Below are 19,882 nucleotides of genomic sequence, written 5' to 3'. Positions count from 1 at the left end.
CAGCAGAGGGAACTTCAAAGTACCAGAAGAATGAGGACATGTCAGGCACAGACTTCAGTCAGAGCCACAGCTTGCTCATGCTGACTGAAGTGTAAACTGTGGCTGAACTGTGTCCATGCAAACTGCCTTCAGGGGACGCCTCAAGCGCTGGCCATCTAAAAGCAGTGATGCCGCCTTCGCCATTTAAACAATCACCTAAGCATTTCGGCGCCAACACACAGGGAGAAAAAAAAAAATCACACATAACAACAGATAATGAAACTGACAGGGCTGAGAGCTGTGAAAAGATTTTCACACTCAAAGAAAGCAAAGAGTAAAGTAGGAGTGGAATAATAAAACAATCCCTTGCACGACATATCCAGCTGCTAAACCAGCGGGCTACTGAGACACTGAGTAATGTCTGAAGATGGTCCATGGAGGATAGGCAGGAAGAGAGCAGAGACAATGTTTCTGGGTGTTGGTGTGTCGGTGTGTATTGACAGAGATGAGTTCATATTGTTGATGCAAGTATGGTAAAACACTCTTGCTTTGTTATTCTTCATTGCATGTGACTCAGTGCTTGCACTGACGTGTGGGTGGATTCACCAGACTCCTGCTGGATTTCTAAAGACACTCAGATTTGGAAAGAGATTGAAATCTTTTAGACATGAGTTTGTTTTTAACAAGTTCTTTAGAAATTTTTAGTTAAATGTCCTTCTATAGTACTGTCATTCGTTTAAAATGTCCAAATGTTTACTCTTTCCAAAATATTTGTCAATGCAAGATTCAATTTTGTTACTGCTAACATCTCTTTTTTTAATAATTTGTAATACCACACATAATTCTACTAAAAAAGTAAGAATTATAAATAAACTCACACAAATATCAGACAGTACACAATAATTTAATTACATTTAACTCACTCCTGAAATATTATATGTTGCATATTCAAGGTATTTTGACAAACTGCATAATGAAATAAAAAAAAAAGTTAAACACCAAAAATTTATTTTTTCTTTAGATTTGTATGACTATTTGCAGCTAAATTAAGTTCACATTGTGTTTAAATCGGACGTTTTTCTGCATATGGGGTGTCTTATATTTGATGATTTAAAAGACTGATTGTAATTTTAATACCAAAAACAAGCTTGGGGTAGAATTCTAAAGGGGAAAAATATACATTCTTGTTTTTTCATATATTTTTCAGGCAGCAATTTTTTTGATTTCTTTGGTTCAATTTGCATCTCTAGTTATATGCAAAATCATTGTTATGACCAAAAATAATATTTCATAAAATTGAACTGAAAACAGAATAGACTGAGTAGTTTAACCAGCTCTTCAACAAACAGATCGGATCTATCTACAGCTCTAGTACAGACAAAAGGAAGAGCAATCAGAAAAACACAATAAAATTAGAATTGAACAGCACCTTTCTTTAGTAGAACATCATCATATAGATCAAGTAATGGAGCTTAATATCATTTCTGCTTGGCAGTACTCTTGCATCATGTTGTTATGTTATGACAAGACGCCGCTTCAAAGCCACAATCCTTTTCTCCTCACAGCAATGATGGGCCGCCCCTAACGAGCTACCTGCCAGTCGTCCATCAGAGCAGCAGAGGCAGACGGCCCTCGGGCCTTGCCCTGCTGGCCCCTGAGCATATATCAGCACTGCGACAGCAGACATCGACAAAACCAGCGCTGCCGTGCGCTGACAGCTGAATCCATCACCCATAAGCCCCACCTACACCCTAAACAAATTACTGCTCCATTGAAATTAATGCCAATACACAGCTACTAATGAGTGTGAAGCAGAAAGAGAGGATGAGAAAAAAAAAAAACAACAGCAAGAAGAAACAGCAGGTTCCGCAGGTGAAAAGTGATGTCGAATGAAACACAGCTGCATGCAAACATTTGCATCCTCATCCAATTCAGAATTAAGCCTAATCGAATTCTTATCATTAAATAACTAACAACACAATGGAATAAAGAGGGGGGAAAAAAGTATTACTCATGCATGCTTTTTCTATGATTAGCCTGATAAATTGACATGGCTTTTCAATTACTTGAAAAAATAGGTTGACTGTCTTACTTCAAAAGTTGTAAGAAGTATTTATCTGAAACTATGATTGTCAGACTTCCCTCCTGTCTGGACATCTGTTGCATCTGCCTCACAGAATCCCAATCAGAAAACTGAACTCTCCTTTACACACCAAAACTTTGAATTTGACGGGTGTATCATCTGCATAAAAGTGTACACATGCATGCAAGTCTCTACTATTTGGCACACAATTCTACACAGTCTGTTCTTCTACTTTTGCAATATTTTACATATGACCTGTTTTTTTTTGTTTTTGTTTTATAATTACAATAACTGTGTTTCATTTTAGCTATGTTTGATCAAAGAGCTTATTATCTTTTATAGTCTTTATAACATATTCTAGCTAAAATACATTGCTAATACACCTTTTCTTTGGGGAAAAAAATGCATGTATGGTATCCTGGCCTACAAACCAGATATATAGGGGTAAAGAGTGTTTTCACACGTGATAGCTTGTCAAAAAGTCTTGTATCTGCAAGCCTTTTGGCATCAGCCTTGTACTTTTCCAGCTGATCTCTTTATTTTCAGACTACTCTTCTTTTCTTTGAATCATCACTGTTGAGTCATATTCTTCCCACAATTTAAATTATATGTTTGTTTTACGTTTTCTATGTTTCCGTCCTTTTGTAATTTGCTTAAACTGGTATATTAACTGCTATTTGACTGAGACACTAACAATTTTTTTGTTCCTTGTTTTTTTTTTTTTTTAATTCACTAAGTGTGCTGTAGAAAATTGGAGCTCAGCTAACTGGTAGTTGAAAACTTGTTGAGTATTATATCAATACTTTGCTTTTCACTCAATCAACTGGCTTCACTTGCATTAAGCAGGGATGCCCCACCCTGGTCCTGAAGATCTACCACTCTGCCTGATCTCCAGCACTCCTTTCACTTCTTGCAGCTGGTTACACCTCGTTTTCCGTTACTGACAAGGCATGTCTCTGTGTTTTCATGATTGCACCTTCAGCACCTTGATCAGACTAGTTTGTCTGTCTAGTCTTCACCAAAGTCCAATAGGGTTTTCACCAAAGAGCACTTTTTAGGTAAACAAAATTGTGAAAACCAATGAACCCAAGACAAGAATCATTGGGACGGACACAAAGAAGGATGGATCTATCTATTCTGCAGTGGGCATCTTACCATCGCATGGGAAATTAAGAACCATTTCTTCAGTCTTCTGTTGTACACTCTTGCTGAGCACATTTGAACAGCATGTTCTTACGCTTCAATGAGTGGACTGACACCATTTATAAACCAACACCAAGGTTCAACGTGTTGTGTGTGTAGAAAGGATCTTCTGTATAACCTTAGCTGTAATGAGTGGCTATTTAAATTCGAGACATGCAAAGACGTAAACAATAAAGTGAAAGATTTTATCAAACATCGTTTCCCCAAGGCCTCATGTTTATAAACATGAATCCAAGTTGTTTAAGTGCATATCAATCAATGTATTGTTTTATTGTTACCTCTGCACCGAACAAAACAGGAGTATTTCCATTTAATGAAAATGATTCACTATTTATAGTCCTAAATAAAGGAAAGAAAGAAGTTGGTACTCTCAACAATTTAGAATTTTCAAAGCAGCTTCTATCATGGTTGCTGCACTTATTTCAACATATGTGCTTTCATATTACAAATAATTATGTAATAGGAAAAGAACAATAATCTCAACGAGGAATGTAAAGGTCAACCCTGTAGACTAAAAAATACATAACTTTAAATCAGTTTATAATCAGATAAACTAAACATATACAATTATGTATTCTAAATATAATACGGAAATTATAAATAATATTTGGCTGCTTCACTTGGATATAACAAATGTCGAAAGTTCACAAAAACATTCCTGTCTCCTAGAGAAGATATGTGAGAATCAACCACGTGGCAAAGGAATCATTTCATTTTTATATAGCTTAGTGTGGGTTAACTGATTATTGATTTAATGCTTTTCTTTTCCTTTTTTAAGGTGGCTTTACTCTAGTCTTCCACTAGCCTTTAATAATAAAACTCCATAATTCTTGCATTTATTTGACTGTTTCTGGCTCCTGAGCGTTTCTTCCTCCGAGAAAAAATTTCTCACTCAATATAATACAATTCACAAAGATAAATAGAACATAATTTCTCTCCTCTAAGCCCGTCAACACTAGGTATCGCAGCTAACACTGATATTGTGTTTCCTGCTCTTTCATAATAAATTGTGTCAAATGAATGAAAACTTAGGAGCAAAATGCCTTTTACGCATATTTGAGAAATAAAAAAGAAAATGGTAAAACTTTTCATCAATCAGGCTTTTAGTTTCACTGCCCTGATGTTGAACTGCTCATCAGTGGATAAAAGTGATTCTGAAAGCAGGGAATTAGTATGACTCATTGGGAGGCATTTAAGCAGACACACACTCAGCTGGAACTTATCCCCTAAAAGAGCGATGGCATAATTTCACATCCCTAAACAGTAGAGTAAAAAAGGAGATAGAGCCTGGCTGCTACAGACGAAAACATTTACATTCACTGTTTGGCAAAAAATTATTGCAAAAATACATACATTCTAAATAGTATGCACTTTTCTTGAAAACCTTATAGCCCAACAACTTTTTTGTGTATTAGTTAGAAACTTTCAACAGATTTGTGGGTGGTGATCAATTATTTCATTTAGCTTGTTTTACCTTTTTTCATATTTACAATCCAGTCATCAGGAACAATGAACATTTGATAGTTATTGTTTAGTTTTGTTACATCGGTCAGACTATAATATTATTACAATTTTTTTGGTTTGTCGCAAACTAATCATTTTTCTATCTTTTATGTTGCTTTTATGTGCAAAATGTTGCTAAATAGCACTGTTGCATTTAATAAAAATGCATTTTTTCACTTTAGAATTTACAAGACAGATCAGGTCCCAAACCTGACATGTAGAAACCACTTTGAAAACACCTACTTTAATATTTTCACCTGCCTTTAATCCTGAAATCAGAAATGTGACTGCAGATGCAGAATAAGAAGCCAATACGAAGTCATTGTACGCTGGAAATCTATAAATTGTTTTAGATTAGAGTAGACCTGACTGTGGAAATTTCAGCAGTTAGATGTCTAAAGGGTACTGAGCCCTCCAGGTGCCCAGTGGTTAAAAAATAAATAAATAAATAAATAATCTGATAAACTAAAGTTTATCAGAATATTTATTTATTGAAAAAGTTTAGCAATCCGTGCGCACAGTTATCAGATGGTTTTTTTTTTTTAACCACTGGCACCTGGAGGGCCCGTAAAAGGTTGTACAGTACTATTCTGTACATAGACTTTCTTTTTGTCAATCTTTTTCAGCTTGAGCTTCTTCTTAAAGCTACATTTAAAACAACTGTTGCAAAATGATGGAATGTCCTACAAGCAGCTAAGATCTTGTACACCAGGGGTCACCAACCTTTTTGAAACTGAGAGCTACTTCATTGTTACTGAGTCATTCGAAAGGCTACCAGTTTCAACAACAAACATGATCAGTTTGCCTTTAGTTATACATTATTAATAATGATTATTGATACTCATTCATGTGAAAAGATTCATCACTTTATTTATTTCTCACATTAATTATCAACAATGACAACAAGTCGAGAAACAGATCTCAATACTCAGCTGTTTATTCATCTCAGTAATTGTTACATTTTCAGATGATCACTTACATCCCTACATTTCATAGGAAAACTGTCCCATTTTCACTGTTATACCATGTTCATCAATAATGTAGTGCTAAAGAAAAATCAACTTACATATTTTTAAATCTTGTCATATTTTGGACTAATGACCAAATCTGCAGTGTTTTTAACAAAATTATAACTGCTACATGTCATGAACACACTTTTATATTATATAACACATATGAAACATTTCTTCAATATTTTAATTCACCTTTGCCATGGCTCTGCAGTGTTTCCACTGACAACATCTAGTGTGACGTGGGTGGGAAGACTGACATTGCATGCTGTTCACCAGTCTATTGTAATCTGGTGTGTAACTTGATACTGCAATTCTGAGTCTTTCAGATGTGCATCAGTGAGTTTGTTTTTGATGAAGAGGTAGGTTGAACCAAAGGTTGAACCAAACAGGCTAGCAACCTTCATAGCTGATGTGCATACACCACCGTAATTATCTGTGTCAAGAAGGCACCAAAAGTTGGGTGCAGCCTGGTAGGCTTTGAGATAGAGCTCATTTTGCAATTTTATGATTTTAATCATCACCTGTCCAGCATCCAAGTTCCCCGTATTCGCGGGGATTTTTATATAGCCTATATGCTTATATAGCATACAACGGATTTCCGTCCATTTCTGAGTCCGTTTCTGAGTCAGCTGATGCCATTTCTCCATACAGGAACTCAAACAACAGTTATCGCGATTCAGGAACAGCTAGAACCAGCTGTTGAGCTACATCTCCTCCCCCCTTACTCAGAAATTCATCCAGCACCTCAATCAGGACCATAAATATTTGGACAGAGACGCATTTTTTCTAATTTAGTTTCTGTACATTACCACAGTGAATTTAAATAAACAACTCAGATGCCATTGAAGTGCAGATGTTCAGCTTTTATTCCATGGGTTGAACAAAATGATGGCATACAAATCGGAAAAATTAAAGCATTTTTTAAACACAATCCCTTCATTTCATGGGCTCGTAAGTAATTGGAAAAATGAAATACCTGAAAACAAAATGGTCATTACTAATATTTGGTTGAAAACCCCTTTGTTGGCAATGACAGCCTGAAGTCTTGAAGTCGTGGACATCACCAGATGCTGGGTTTTCTCCTTCTGAGTGCTCTGCCAGGCCTTTACTGCAGCGGCTTTCAGTTGCTGTTTGTTTGTGGGCCTTTCTGTCTCAAGTTTAGTCCTCAACAAGTGAAATTCATTCTCAATTGGGTTAAGATCAGGTGACTGACTTGGCCAAGAATATTCTACTTTTTTGCTTTAATAAACTCCTGAGTTGCTTTGGCTGTATGTTTTGGGTGGTTGTCCATCTGTATTATAAAACCCCGCCCAATCAGTTTGGTTGCATTCACCTGGATCTGTGCAGACAGTATGTCTCTGAACACCTTAGAATTCATTCGGCTGCTTCTGTCCTGTGTCACGTCATCAATAAACACTGAACGCCCAGACTATCACACTGCCTCCACAGTGTTTTACTGATGATGTAGTGTGCTTTGGATCATGAGCTTCTCCACGCCTTCTCCATACTTTTTCACTTGCCGTCATTCTGGTAGAGGTTGAGTTTGCTTTCATGGGTCCAAAGAATGTTTATCCAGAACTGTGCTGGCTTTTTTAGATGCTTTTTAGCAAAGTCCAATCTAGCCTTCCTATTCTTGAAGCTTATGAGTGGCTTGCATCTTGCAGTGTACCCTCTGTATCTACTTTCATGCAGTCTTCTTTTTGTGGTAGACTTGGATATTGATACCCCTACCTCCTGGAGAGTGTTGTTCACTTGGTTGGCTGATGTGAACGGGTTCCTCTTGACCATGGAAATGATTCTATTTTTTTCCAGCCATGGAATAAAAGCTGAAAGTCTTCACTTCAATGGCATCTGAGTTGTTTTATTTAAAATTCACTGTGGTAATGTACAGAAACAAAATTAAAAAGAATGTGTCTCTGTCCAAATATTTATGGTCCTGACTGTATGTGACCCTTGGGGGCAACCTGGTGCCTGCAGGCACTGTGTTGGTGACCCCTGTTGTAGTACAGATTCAGGCATTATATTTTTTCAGGCGAAAGTACAGAGTCAGGCGTTATATTTTTTATAAACACCTTCAACATTGGATTGTTCAGTTTGAATTATCGTCCGGCCTTTTTTTGTTTTTTTTGTTTTTATAAGACGGTCAATTTAGACCATAAAGATCACCTACTCACTGCTCCTAAGTCTACTGACAAACCTACTGATGTTGCCCTTTGAGCTGGCTTAGTAAAAAATCATTGCCAACTGACAGAGAAAAAAAAAAGTACAGCTGACGGTTCTTCTTGCAAAGCAAGTTATGGTTAGGGTTTTTTTTTCAGAACCTCTTTGCATCTCTGCATCTCCCTAGGCATTGGCTTCTGAATCGGCAGCCACAAAAATATGAGGAGCTTTGATATGAATCCAAATCTCAAAATCAAAGTTGTGTTTGTTGCTAGCGGCTACAATGTCAGGTTGCATATAACAAAAAAAAGACTGTAAGACACTCACAAACAGGAAATGATGAGGCATGTGTGGAATGACTATAGAGTTTCTAATTGCAAATGTGGATAATTTGTTGACAAGAATCTTTAAAGATCTTAAAAAAAAGAGTTCATAGACACTGAGGAACTTATAAGATAGTGGAAAATGTGTAAAGGGAATTACTTAATTTTTACTTTTCAATTGCATTTTTGTGATGTAGGGCTGACAAAATAAAATATGACTTATATTTTTTCTTATATATCCTTATATATTTTTTCTTATATATCCAATATATCCAAGTCTCACATTAGCCGCGGTTACATGGGCAAAATATCTTGATCGGATCAATGGTCGGATTAAAATTCAACCGTGCACATGCGCACAGAAAAGCTTTTCCGATTAGAACAAACGTTCACATGGTCACACTTTCGGTCGGAATAAATCATTTGGGCATGCGCAGTAGTGTTGAAAATACATTTATGCAGCAGCTCAGTTATATACGAGACGATCTTCCAAACGTGCTTCTATTAATGTTATGAATATTCTAAAGCACCTGTTCGTTCATCATTTTATTTTTAATCCGTGTGGTCCGTGCTTTCTTTGTGGAAGAACGGAGCTCCCAGGAGGGGCTAACACGCGCTAACAACATTAGCCTTGTTTGATGAACACAAAATCCATGCGGGAAATGCTGCAATCTGCAGCTTGGCTGCACGTAAATATGTGGGAATAACATCAGTCTTTATTTTGTCGGGACACGACTGGAAAGACAAATCCATGTGATTGTTTGAACAGTTTCTAAGGACTGAGCGACATTCTGCTTTCTTTTCATTCTGCTCGGACACACGGTTCTCCTGCGTCCGGCAGCCACTAACTCAGAGCGGCGGGACGGATCGCAGTCCGAATTCTCACACACATAACAAAACTACAAAACGCACAAGTAACAAAGCATCCTCCCTCCCCTCAAACACAAAGTTATTAATCCAGCTGCTCTTTTCAGAGACACAGTTCGCTCGGTCCACCGGCACCCGAGCCAGGACCGCGCAGGGTCAATACGTCATGGGGCACGAAGCACTCCTCCCCCGCACCTCCCTCGTGAGGCGTGTAAGAGAGGGGAGAGGCGAAGAGCCAGCGGGGCGAGAGCGGAGCGGCGCTTTGCACCGGGCCTCCGCAGAGCAGCCGGTCGGTCCTGTTGAGATCCAAGGCTTTCTCTGGAGCAAAACACCGTCTATGCATGACGTTAAACCAGAGCAGTAGTGACACACGATCGGAATGAACCGTTTACATGAACAATGATCGGATCAACAATCGGCAAAACCCACCTATCTCAATCAGAAAGAAATTTCGATCAGAACGAGTCTGATCGGGGCAAACTATTCCGAACGGCGTGTTTACATGACGCATTTTCTTCCGATCAGGCGTTCTTTCCGATTACTTTTGCCCATGAAAACTCAGCTATTGTTGACTACACTGAAACGTGTTTGGCATTAACATGCATTTGAAGTGTTAACTGCTGCATGAATGACTTTTTGTTGATGCAAAGTATATCTATGGGACTAAAATATCAATGACAATTATTATTGTGATGGATAATCTAAGCTGGTTGTTGGCCAAGAGGAGGGTGTTAAAGTAAAGACATGGCACTGAAAAATGATTTATTGTGAATGTTGTTCATGCAGTATTTACTTGCGTTACAACCACACATTTGGAAAACATGTGAAATCATAATTTCAATGTATGTGTACAGCTTTGATTTTGTAAAAAATAAATAAAATCAATTGCACTGAATGTTAGACTTCCAGTTGATGCTAACATTAGTGAGTGCTTATTTAACTTTATAGTAGTATTGGACTTTTTCTCCTCCAAAACGTTTGGAACAGCCCTTAAGAAGCAGTAGTGCATGTCTGGTTAAGATTTTTATTCAATAAAAATGTTATGTTTAAGATTTACTGTTAACATCTAAGAGATATTTATTCATCAACACATAGGATTCAAATGTTGCATGTCACTATCTGGAAACCTTTAATTTTATAAAACCAATAAAACCACACAAAACAGTGTGTCTCTCCTTTTGTCCTATACAGAGCGCATGGAAAACTAATATCTATAAACTGATTGTTACAGGAGACTATCGCATTAAGAATGACAAAAAGGACATCTTAACCTAGCTAAATGTAATTAAAAGTATGTTTTTCAATAAAAAAAAAAATTGAAGTATTTTCTGTGGTCTGAGATTATGCAACCTGTTCACTTCAAGTTGCAACAAGCTAAAAACGGGGCAATGCTAAATCAGTGTAATTGACAAAACAAACAAAGAAAAAGAAACCGTAAATACGTGAGTAAACTTTGCCTGGACAATAGAACAGACACTGAGCGACAACAGGAAAAAGCCAAAAGACCAGCACTTACTGTATTGACAGTTTCTCCCCATGTACTCCCCTGGGCATGAACAGGAATAATTGGCAACCAGATCGGTGCAAAGGCCTCCATTCTTACATGGTTCTCTTTCACATTCATTAACATCTGAAAGAAACAAGAATATAACACTAAAGCCACATTCGTTTCATTGATAAAAACAGGTAAAATACATCACCAGGAAGCAAAATTATCTTTTTAAAGCAAGTTACTATTTAGCACATTATTGGAGCAACTGCTTTTCCAAAGTAAAATGGTTTGTTCTGCTGGCCCCCAAAAATCCTTTGACAGCCAGGTTAACATTTCCAGACACCAAGACTGTAAAAATGGTGTCAGGAGACATGACTACATGACTAGAAGTTTTACAATAAATGCAACAGATTTCACTTGCAAATTTACAAAACAGAACCATGATGCTCCCAAAAGAAAGTGATTTTAAGAGCAAAGAGAAGAACTAAAACCATGTATGGGAAAAATACAATGATTAATGCTAAACTGAAAACCTTGGTCTTAAGAAATGGTAAAATGGTAAAAATATTTATCAGGCAATTCACTATGTTCTTAGAACGCCCAAAGGGCTTTACATTTACAGTCCAATTCACTCATGCAGTCACACATTCACGCACTGATGGTGGTTCCACTGCTGAACACAGACGCCAACCTATATAACCACCAGGAGCAACGTGGAGTGTCTTGCCCAGGGACACTTTAACTAATAGGTCAGAAACCGATTCTGCAATCTTTCGATGAGAGCTTGACCCCTCTACCTCTGCACCGTTGCCACATCAAAACAAAAAAAGATAAAAAAAATTATGCAAAAAGCTGAGGCAAGCAACTGCTATATCACGTTACGGTATGCTAGCTCAAGAAAGGTGCATTTCCTGTCCGTATAACTCCAGTGATGATCTGCAGATAGACATATTAATACAAGTTACACCCATTTATCCATTCTTTGCTGCCTGTACATGAATCTTTTTTTTGCCTTTTTTTTTGGTTTTTCTTTTACCTCAGTGGAAAAGGTCACAGGATACAGAAAAATGTGATTCAAAAGGACTTAAGAAAAGGAAATCTTGACATTTACAGAATCCAACTCAACCTTCACTAATATATAGTAGAGCAGTGCAACTGAGGACATATATGTTGGTTCACGTGATGGAACTACAACTTTATGAACATTGGCTACAAAACTGCACAGGATGAGGATAGTCAAGCTCTTCCTGCACTTTACATGTTAAACTTGCGAAATGTATGCAAATCAAAGCATAAATGGTGAGCATCCATTTACATATTATTGTGCATGTGCAATTATTATTTTATCGGCTGACTTCTAATGCCTACAGACATTTCACAAAAAGTACATACTTCTCCAAGTTAGGGAAATTTAGTCAGGCAAAATTTGATGTTCTATACTACCCTCTGGGTTGAGCCCTTAAGGTTGCGAAACATGAAATTCAGAGCAAAATATAGATAATTTTCTTTCCTCAGATATGTGTGAGTCTCTTGGCTTATATGCAGCGTGTTTGATACCATCAAGGACAATGAATGGGACAAATCCACGGCCGGTGGGAAGGTCACCTGAGCGCACGAACGCTGAACGTGTCGGTCTAAGGACAGGCAGCAGAGCTGTGTTGTGCGCTCACACGGTCTCTTGTGGTGTGATAAGCACAAACTTGTTTCATGCAGTTCAGACAAATCACACCACTCCAGCTTTCCTTTATCTTGCTACCCATTCCCATTCCCAATATTTGTCACTTTATTACAAAAGATACACCTTACCTTACCCACACAAAGCCGCATGGTGACAATATATTAGGCTAGTATGTATAAAAAGTGAAGTAAGTATACCTAAAATTGTATCTTTTAACAATAAAAAAGGAAAAAAAAGCAATATAAATCCACTTTCAACAAATAATACATTTATTTTGTTACACAGAAACCCAGTTCTAGTTTAAAACAGAAAAGTAGCTTAAAGTGACTAAAAATAATAAAAGATCTGTCAGTCCTTATTTAAACTAGAAACATTTTTGACCAATTGAACCATTTGATGCTGAGAAAAATAATTCAATCAATAAATAATATTAAATGTAATTGATCTGAAACATTAACACAGCAGCACCAATATATTTAACGTTTTTAGTCTGAAGAAACAGGTAAAAAAAACATTGTGCTGATTTTTTTTTCTAAATGATGGATTGTTTATTTATGATCTCATAAAGTGCAGCTGTTTTCCTGCATTACCTGCTGTCTGTATGTTAAATACTGACACCAACTAACGACAGGCAGACAAAGATACATTTATGGAAAGTAAAGTTGTCTAAAAAATGTCTACAATAGTTAATAAAGAATGACATTATTAGCATGAGCTGAGGAATTTAAAGGCACACGATGATCGTGGTGTTGCGCTATCCCGGCAGCGCTTGCAGCTCTCCGCGCGCCCCGTTCCACCTGCAGTCTGAGCCCCCTACCCCTCCCGTTTTCACACACGCAGCCGCGTGTGACAGGAGACGGGAGCGCGCAGCTGCAGGGACGTTCACAGTCCCTGTTTCAGGCTGTTACAAACTCTGTCATATAACAGAAAATAGAAAACCAATAGAAGCGCAGATTTTTTTCCAAGCCTTGAGCCCCTGTCACCACCGCCCCCCTGTTAAATTTGCGCCGGACAACTGCCCGTGTATTACCTGTGCCTAAAGCCGCTACTACTGCGCGCGCTCCCTGGCATTGCAGGCGCGCCCCACTGCATTAAGCCTAGTATTTTTGCAGAAAGCTTGCTAAATTTCTTCCATGTTTTCATCTTGTTATGACAGCAACAGATACAAGCAATCTATAATATTAACATGAAAAGCTGTCTCACCCTTACTCTGTAACTGATTTAAGAAAAAGCTCTTTGATTGATTCATCTAACCCATTAGAGAAATTGACAGAACTTCAGCAGAACCCATTACACCCATGTGATCGCTGTTAGTAAACTTGAGTGTGAGAGGAATGATATGAAAGGTTCAAATGCAAAAGGATTTTTTCTTAAGTCATTCTACTTTTCTTTTTAAGGGATTAACAAACATGCCTGTGGCTGCAACAAATTGTTCCCCATCCTTATGAATATCTAGGCTTATGATTTGAAAAAGGCTTGACAAGTGAATCTGCATCTTTCCACTTTTTCAGTACATAACTACTTTAATATTTTCCAGTTTGTCACAAATAAGTAAATAAAAAATCGGTTAAAATATCTACCTAAAATATAGAGATAACCTAAAACACAATAATATTCTACAATTAAAAAAAATCGAATTAAAACCAACAAGTAGAGGCTTTTCTGGGACACCTATGCAGAGAAGCATGGATTTAAACACCTATTACCCATTAAAAATGCTCACATTTTAAGTTAAAATGACAAGTTTTCTCTTCTGTCAATTCCCCAGTCAACCATTTTTTTGTGAAAAGCTATAGATTATAAAAAAGAAGTCTGCAAAGTAAAATAAAAACTCTTAAAATGCAATCTATTCTTTTTTTTGGCTCCTAGTTCTCATTTTGCATGCTAGAAAACCGTGGTGTGCTTTGTGAACCACACAAAAAAACTAATTTTCACAGTAGGCAATAAAATCACTCACTTTTAACAGTGGAACTGCAATAAGACTTGACTACACAGACATTTAAACTGCAAGCTTCACTCATCTTCAGTTATAAAGAGAGATTCTTAGAAGACAAACAATAAAACTCAGTTTACCATTGAATTTTTGTACTGTGCAGGGGACAGCATCATCTCAGTTTTGTCTGGTATCTTCACAAAAAGACACGTTTTTCCACAGCTTCCTGATATTTCAAGACATTTAATATAAGCTGTTGCCGGGTTTTAAAACATACATGACTGCCGTTGGCCACTGCAGTCTGTGGAGCTGAACCTTCATTGTTTTGGAAAGAAATCACCGACTGAAATAAGATTTGATTTAAAAAGGCAATAGCCGAAAACAAAAGCCACTTCATTATAGCAAATGGAAAATCGTCACCTACAAGAAATTGATGTGAGAAGTAAAATATTAAACAAAAAAAAATGTTGCTGATTAGAATTTATTTTAGTAACAAACTAATGTAGCTGCTGCAAGATGTAAGTAACAAGACACTAAAGTAATAAAATGACATTACAAAATGAAAGCTAACTAAATGAAAGAAAATAACATTATTTCTCATTAAAAAAGCCAGCTTTTTACTACCTGTATTCTACCACATTGTGTACAGACAGTACAGTGGAAATAAAAAGCCTGCTTGTTGGCATGCCCTTGCAAAACAGTATATATTTCCAACAAGGCACTGTGAAGTTTATTAGCACTTTGCAAACTGCCCTAGGAGAACATTAACACAGAAATGCAATTATAAAGCCACATGTCAACATAATATTGCTATAAGTGGATCTAAACACATTAGTAGAAACTTTAAACTGATGACGTTTGGCTGGAAACATTATAAAAGCAGCTCAGGAATTCTAGGTCAGAATGTGTAGATGAAGACACAAAGTGCTGCAATTCTTTTAGATGTGAAGCTGTTGGTAACCCCTAAAGTTCACCCCATGTTTTGTTGGGAGCAACGGGTTCAAATACAGATGAAACCCAGCAGTCAGGCCACTCCAATAAACTGGAGCACAGCAGCCCACAGAGAGAGGAAAACACAACAAGCCGAGCCTACTTCCCTTTCATGAGAGGCTATCAGCCCCTGGGAGATCAGCGCGGGGAACGTAATACTCGCCAGCAAATGAGGTGAAAGAAAGGAGATTCCTTTGGGGCGTGCAGTTAATCCATCTGGTAAAAATTAGAGAAGGAAAGACAAGCATAGAAAACAGAGGAAACCAGAAACCATGAAAGAAATATGCACCAAACTAGAAAAAATATAAATTTGGAAAAAGTTATTGAGCTTGATGTTTGGGTAAATAAATTCAGTGAATGCCTTTTTCTACACTCAATGGCATTTATCATAGGAGCTTCCTTCACTACTGGAACATAGCTCTACAATGGAAATCTGTATTCAAATGTTAGGATAACTGTGAGGAGGTAATTGCTCTTCCACTGGTATAAGGGATGTATGTTTATATATATATATATATATATATATATCTATATATATATATATATATATATATATATATATATATATATATATATATATATATATATATATATATATATATATATATATATATTTTATATATATATAACTAAACAAAAATGCTAAACAAAAATACATAACTAAACAAAAATGCATTTATTTAGTCTAGTCTATAATGGTAACAGGTAACGTACTGAACGTGTGTTTTTGTCATTTTTTAGCATACAGTGTTCACACAGGTGTGTTGCTACCTGATACTACCACGCAGAGGCTTGGTGCAAAAGTCATAACGGTCCAAATGTCGCAAACCTATAGCTCCAGGCTTTGTCTTTCACAGCTCTATTTAGATATATGAAAGACGTGGTGTCATATAATTCTGATCGGGCACAAATTTCGTGACGTTTATTAGATAGCCATGCGTTTTATACATAGAGCCCAAAACCTGACTTAAAAACTTGGGTGGGGACGCATGAATGGAAGAGTTTTGTACACAGATGCCCAAAACGCCCATATACCTGCATTCCCATAAACTCCAATGCCTTCTTAAAATGAGAACATTGTAATTGTGCTGGCTCCTTTGTGAAAATAATTGTAATAATGCAAAAGAGCTCCGCTGTTGACAACCCTGTTTACAGTTAGCCACTTCCACAAACAACGAGTGACGTTGTTCACCGTTGAGTACTCTTCTGCGCATGCGGGTCACTTCTGGGTCATTTCACAGTCACACAGGAGATCACAAAAGTTCGCATTTAATTGGAAATGTGAACAACCTTGCAAAAAAATCGGATTTTTTCAAAAAATCGGAATTGAGCATTAAGCCCTGCAGTGTGAACGTAGCCTGAGGATTGCATCCTTCGCTTTGGTTTGTATTTCAGTTATGTTTTTCCCCTGTCACAGGTTTCATTGGGTTTCATTTGAGATGTATCCACAGCTGTATTTGTTGCTCGCTTTGAATCTCCTTCTTGATTGAGTTTATTTATTCTAGTTTTTTAAGTTTCTGCCATCAAGCCTGGTCTCTTGCAATTTGGGGTCCCACACCATCTGTTTGGTGACATTCTTAATCAGCAACGTTGGGCTGTTTTGATCTTTTTAACATTTATTTTAAGGATACACTAAAGATTAAGCATCAGCATGGGCCGGTGCAAAGAAAATTCAGCATAATCACGCTGAATGCATCAGAACACCTGCAACTTAATAACATGGTTGGGGCGTTAAATTCACAAAGGAAGATTTCTTTGTAATGTTTTTGAAGCAGTAGTGATGTGTGACAAGGTTTTTCTTTAATAAACGTAAGATGACCAATAACAAAAAAAAATGTAATAAATAAAAAATAAAAAACATTTAGGTGGATACTGACATGTTAAATTATTGAAATACTGCAATAAATAGACTTTTTTTTTGCCCAAATACCTTCAATAGCAGATTGTAATTTGTAACAGAATATAAAGTAATTAATTTGAAACAGCTATGATTAACAAAAAAGTTAAAAAATAAATAAATAAATTTGATCATGCAGTGAAAGTATTTGCTGTTCAATTAAACTACCATATTTTTCATAATTTCATTTGGAGAAAAATGAATCACTTTACCACAGAGCTGGAATTTGACATTTGAAACAGAAAGCTGCACATTACTCAGGGGTTATTGACTCTAAACCTCAGAGGTTCTGCCCTGCTGATTTTCCATTACTACAATCAGAATATGGAAGGTACCATGTGAAGGAAAGGGGGAAATAAGACAGACAATGCAAACTGAAGTCTACTCAGTTTTTAAATTCATCTGTCTACAGTTGCTCTTTTAAACTGATTATATGGGCATTATCAGTAAATGGACCGCATGTAATATATCAACAGGAAGATCATGTAATCTCAGATTCCAATCTCTAACACTTTATCTGTACATGATAGATAGGAAAACAGTTACAGGTACACTAACTCTAAACAAAGCACGACTGTCCCCTGTCTTTAAAGCACTCCAAAGGTTTTGATTCACCTTAAGATCATGCTTTTATTACTACAATACACTGCATTGTTTCCAAGCTTTACTTTTTAGTTGCTCCTCAGAAAGGTGGGCAGTAATTAGAGCAGTAAATAGTATTTGGTGAAGGACAAGAACCTTCACTGTTAGGGCTAAAGTGGCTTTTGTGTGCCTGGGGAGCTGCAGAAAAAGCCTAGCCTTTTTGGAGCGTGGTGGTGGTGGTGGTGGTGGTGGTGGGGGGGGGGGGGGGGGGGGTCCACCTATGATCAGAGCCGCATTGACCTCTACAGTACCTGCTCTTGCTACATCCACATAAGCACAAAGACTGATGACTCTGCTTTCCACTTCATTTAGCTGTAAAGAGGACTGGCATCTTTCCTCGTCATACCCTCAATTTACTGCAAAAAGAGAAATTGCGCTTATTTTGCATATATGCAGACACTGCTTGTATTCTGAAAAGCCCAAAACATTAACCTTAAATTAAATCAAACAAAAATAAATACCTTATCACTTGTATCGCTTTCCTATCTACAAATTTGATTGACAAAATGAAATTTGGTGTCCACACAGTCTTCAAGAAGTAGTAAAAAAAGCACCTTCTTTTTTTTTGGTTTATGTGTCAAAAAGATAAAAGACAGACGACTGGAGATTACTCAAGACTTTGTTTTCATGAGGAGATGTCTCATCGTGTTTCATCTCTACATCTGGACTTAGTTTTGTTCACATGCAAAGTTTTCCCCGGGGAAGTTTCATTTATCTGGTTTTACATTCCAGAACATGGCATTGCACAAATGTTTAGCAAGCAAGTGGATCCTCTTGACACCATTATCTGCAGGGGAAATAATCGTTTGACCTCTGCGGTCAGTTAACAGCAGTCACGATGTGGACAACTAATTATTTATGTTTGTCACCTCATTAACCCCTAACATCAAAGACAATCTTGCTGGAGACCGTCTTATTGTTGGAAACGTTAAGGCCCTGAGAGATATTGGATTTGGTTTAAATGAACTCCTCAGACGAAAAAAAAAAAAAAAAAAAAAACAGCCGCTGATTTATATTCCTGACCAGAACATTCTGAAAGTTTCAGTACTTGTATAAAAGAAATTTATGAGAAGTTATGAAAACATATGTTTTATTTCTGATAAAGGTTTTGACATATTCATCTAGGCTTGACAACCAAGACACACTGGAAGTATCTAAATGTAGCGTGACTGAGTTTCTCCTCATGCTCAGACAGCCCAGCAGATTCTGTTGCGCAAGTTTGCAGGAAACACAATGGTAAAGCTTTAACATAACAAAATCACTGCAAACCTCTACACCTGCTATCTAGCATCTAAAAGTATATCCTTAAAAAAATGTGTCTTTTAAAAAAGATGTCATGTTCAGGTCCTAAGCTAAAGATATTTGCCTTTTTGTCTGAATGGGACCTGAAATACAACATCAAAAGGGGACCTTTCTGTGTGGAGTTTGCACTTTCTCCCTGCATGGTTAGTTTTCTTCGGGGACATCCCACCATCAAAAGACATGCTCATAGGTTAATTGGTCACTCTAAATTGTCCATTGGTTTGAACGTGAGTGTGGTGAAGTGTGTGATGCAGTATGTGGCCCTGCGACAGACTGGCGACCTGTCCAGGTTGTCCCCTGCCTTCGCCCACAAGTGGCAGGGATAGGCTCTGGCAGCCCCGTGACCCGAAAAGGACAAAACGGAAGAAAATAAATGAATGAATGAAAAAGAATCATTTATAAAATATAAACAATTACCAATTGCTTAACTAAACTAGACAGACCCTGCACATCCCCGACCTTAGACCCTCCTTCTCTGTGATTAATGCTTTCATGTGACGTTACCTAAATAGAGCTTTCTTTAACTTTACAGAACATGCCATACATTCGTTCTTACAGTTAGTCTATTAAGCTGTGACCTTTTTTATTTTGTAGACTCTTCTGAATCCACTTCCTCTTATCTATAGCTGCTTCATCACCAGACGGCACACCAAATGTACTTTTTTGTTCTCGACCATGTTTCACTCTTTCCCTCACTGGGAATTACCATAGACATATATGTTTTTGTCATGTGTTATGATTTGAACTGATTGCTGATTTGTCAGTGCTTTCATTTGCATTTCGTAAACTTAATCATTTGCTTGATATATGCAGTGAT

General features: G+C 37.2%; 1 protein-coding gene across 3 annotated transcripts in view; it reads right to left on the bottom strand.

Annotated features, from left to right (window-relative positions):
* edil3a (EGF like and discoidin domains 3a) overlaps positions 1–19,882 on the bottom strand; it is a 130,906-nt gene that overhangs the window by 56,947 nt on the left and 54,077 nt on the right. For all 3 annotated transcript variants that reach the window (XM_011479264.4, XM_011479262.4, XM_011479263.4), the window contains one exon: positions 10,648–10,761. In XM_011479264.4, coding sequence (XP_011477566.1) covers positions 10,648–10,761 — 114 coding nt within the window. The remainder of the gene's footprint in view (positions 1–10,647; positions 10,762–19,882) is intronic.

This window comes from Oryzias latipes, chromosome 9, assembly GCF_053564925.1.
Source record: "Oryzias latipes strain Hd-rR chromosome 9, Olatipes_Hd-rR_3.1".
In the NCBI taxonomy this organism is placed as follows: domain Eukaryota; kingdom Metazoa; phylum Chordata; class Actinopteri; order Beloniformes; family Adrianichthyidae; genus Oryzias; species Oryzias latipes.
Note: the sequence above shows the minus strand (reverse complement) of the source record. Positions and strands in the feature narration are given on the sequence as shown.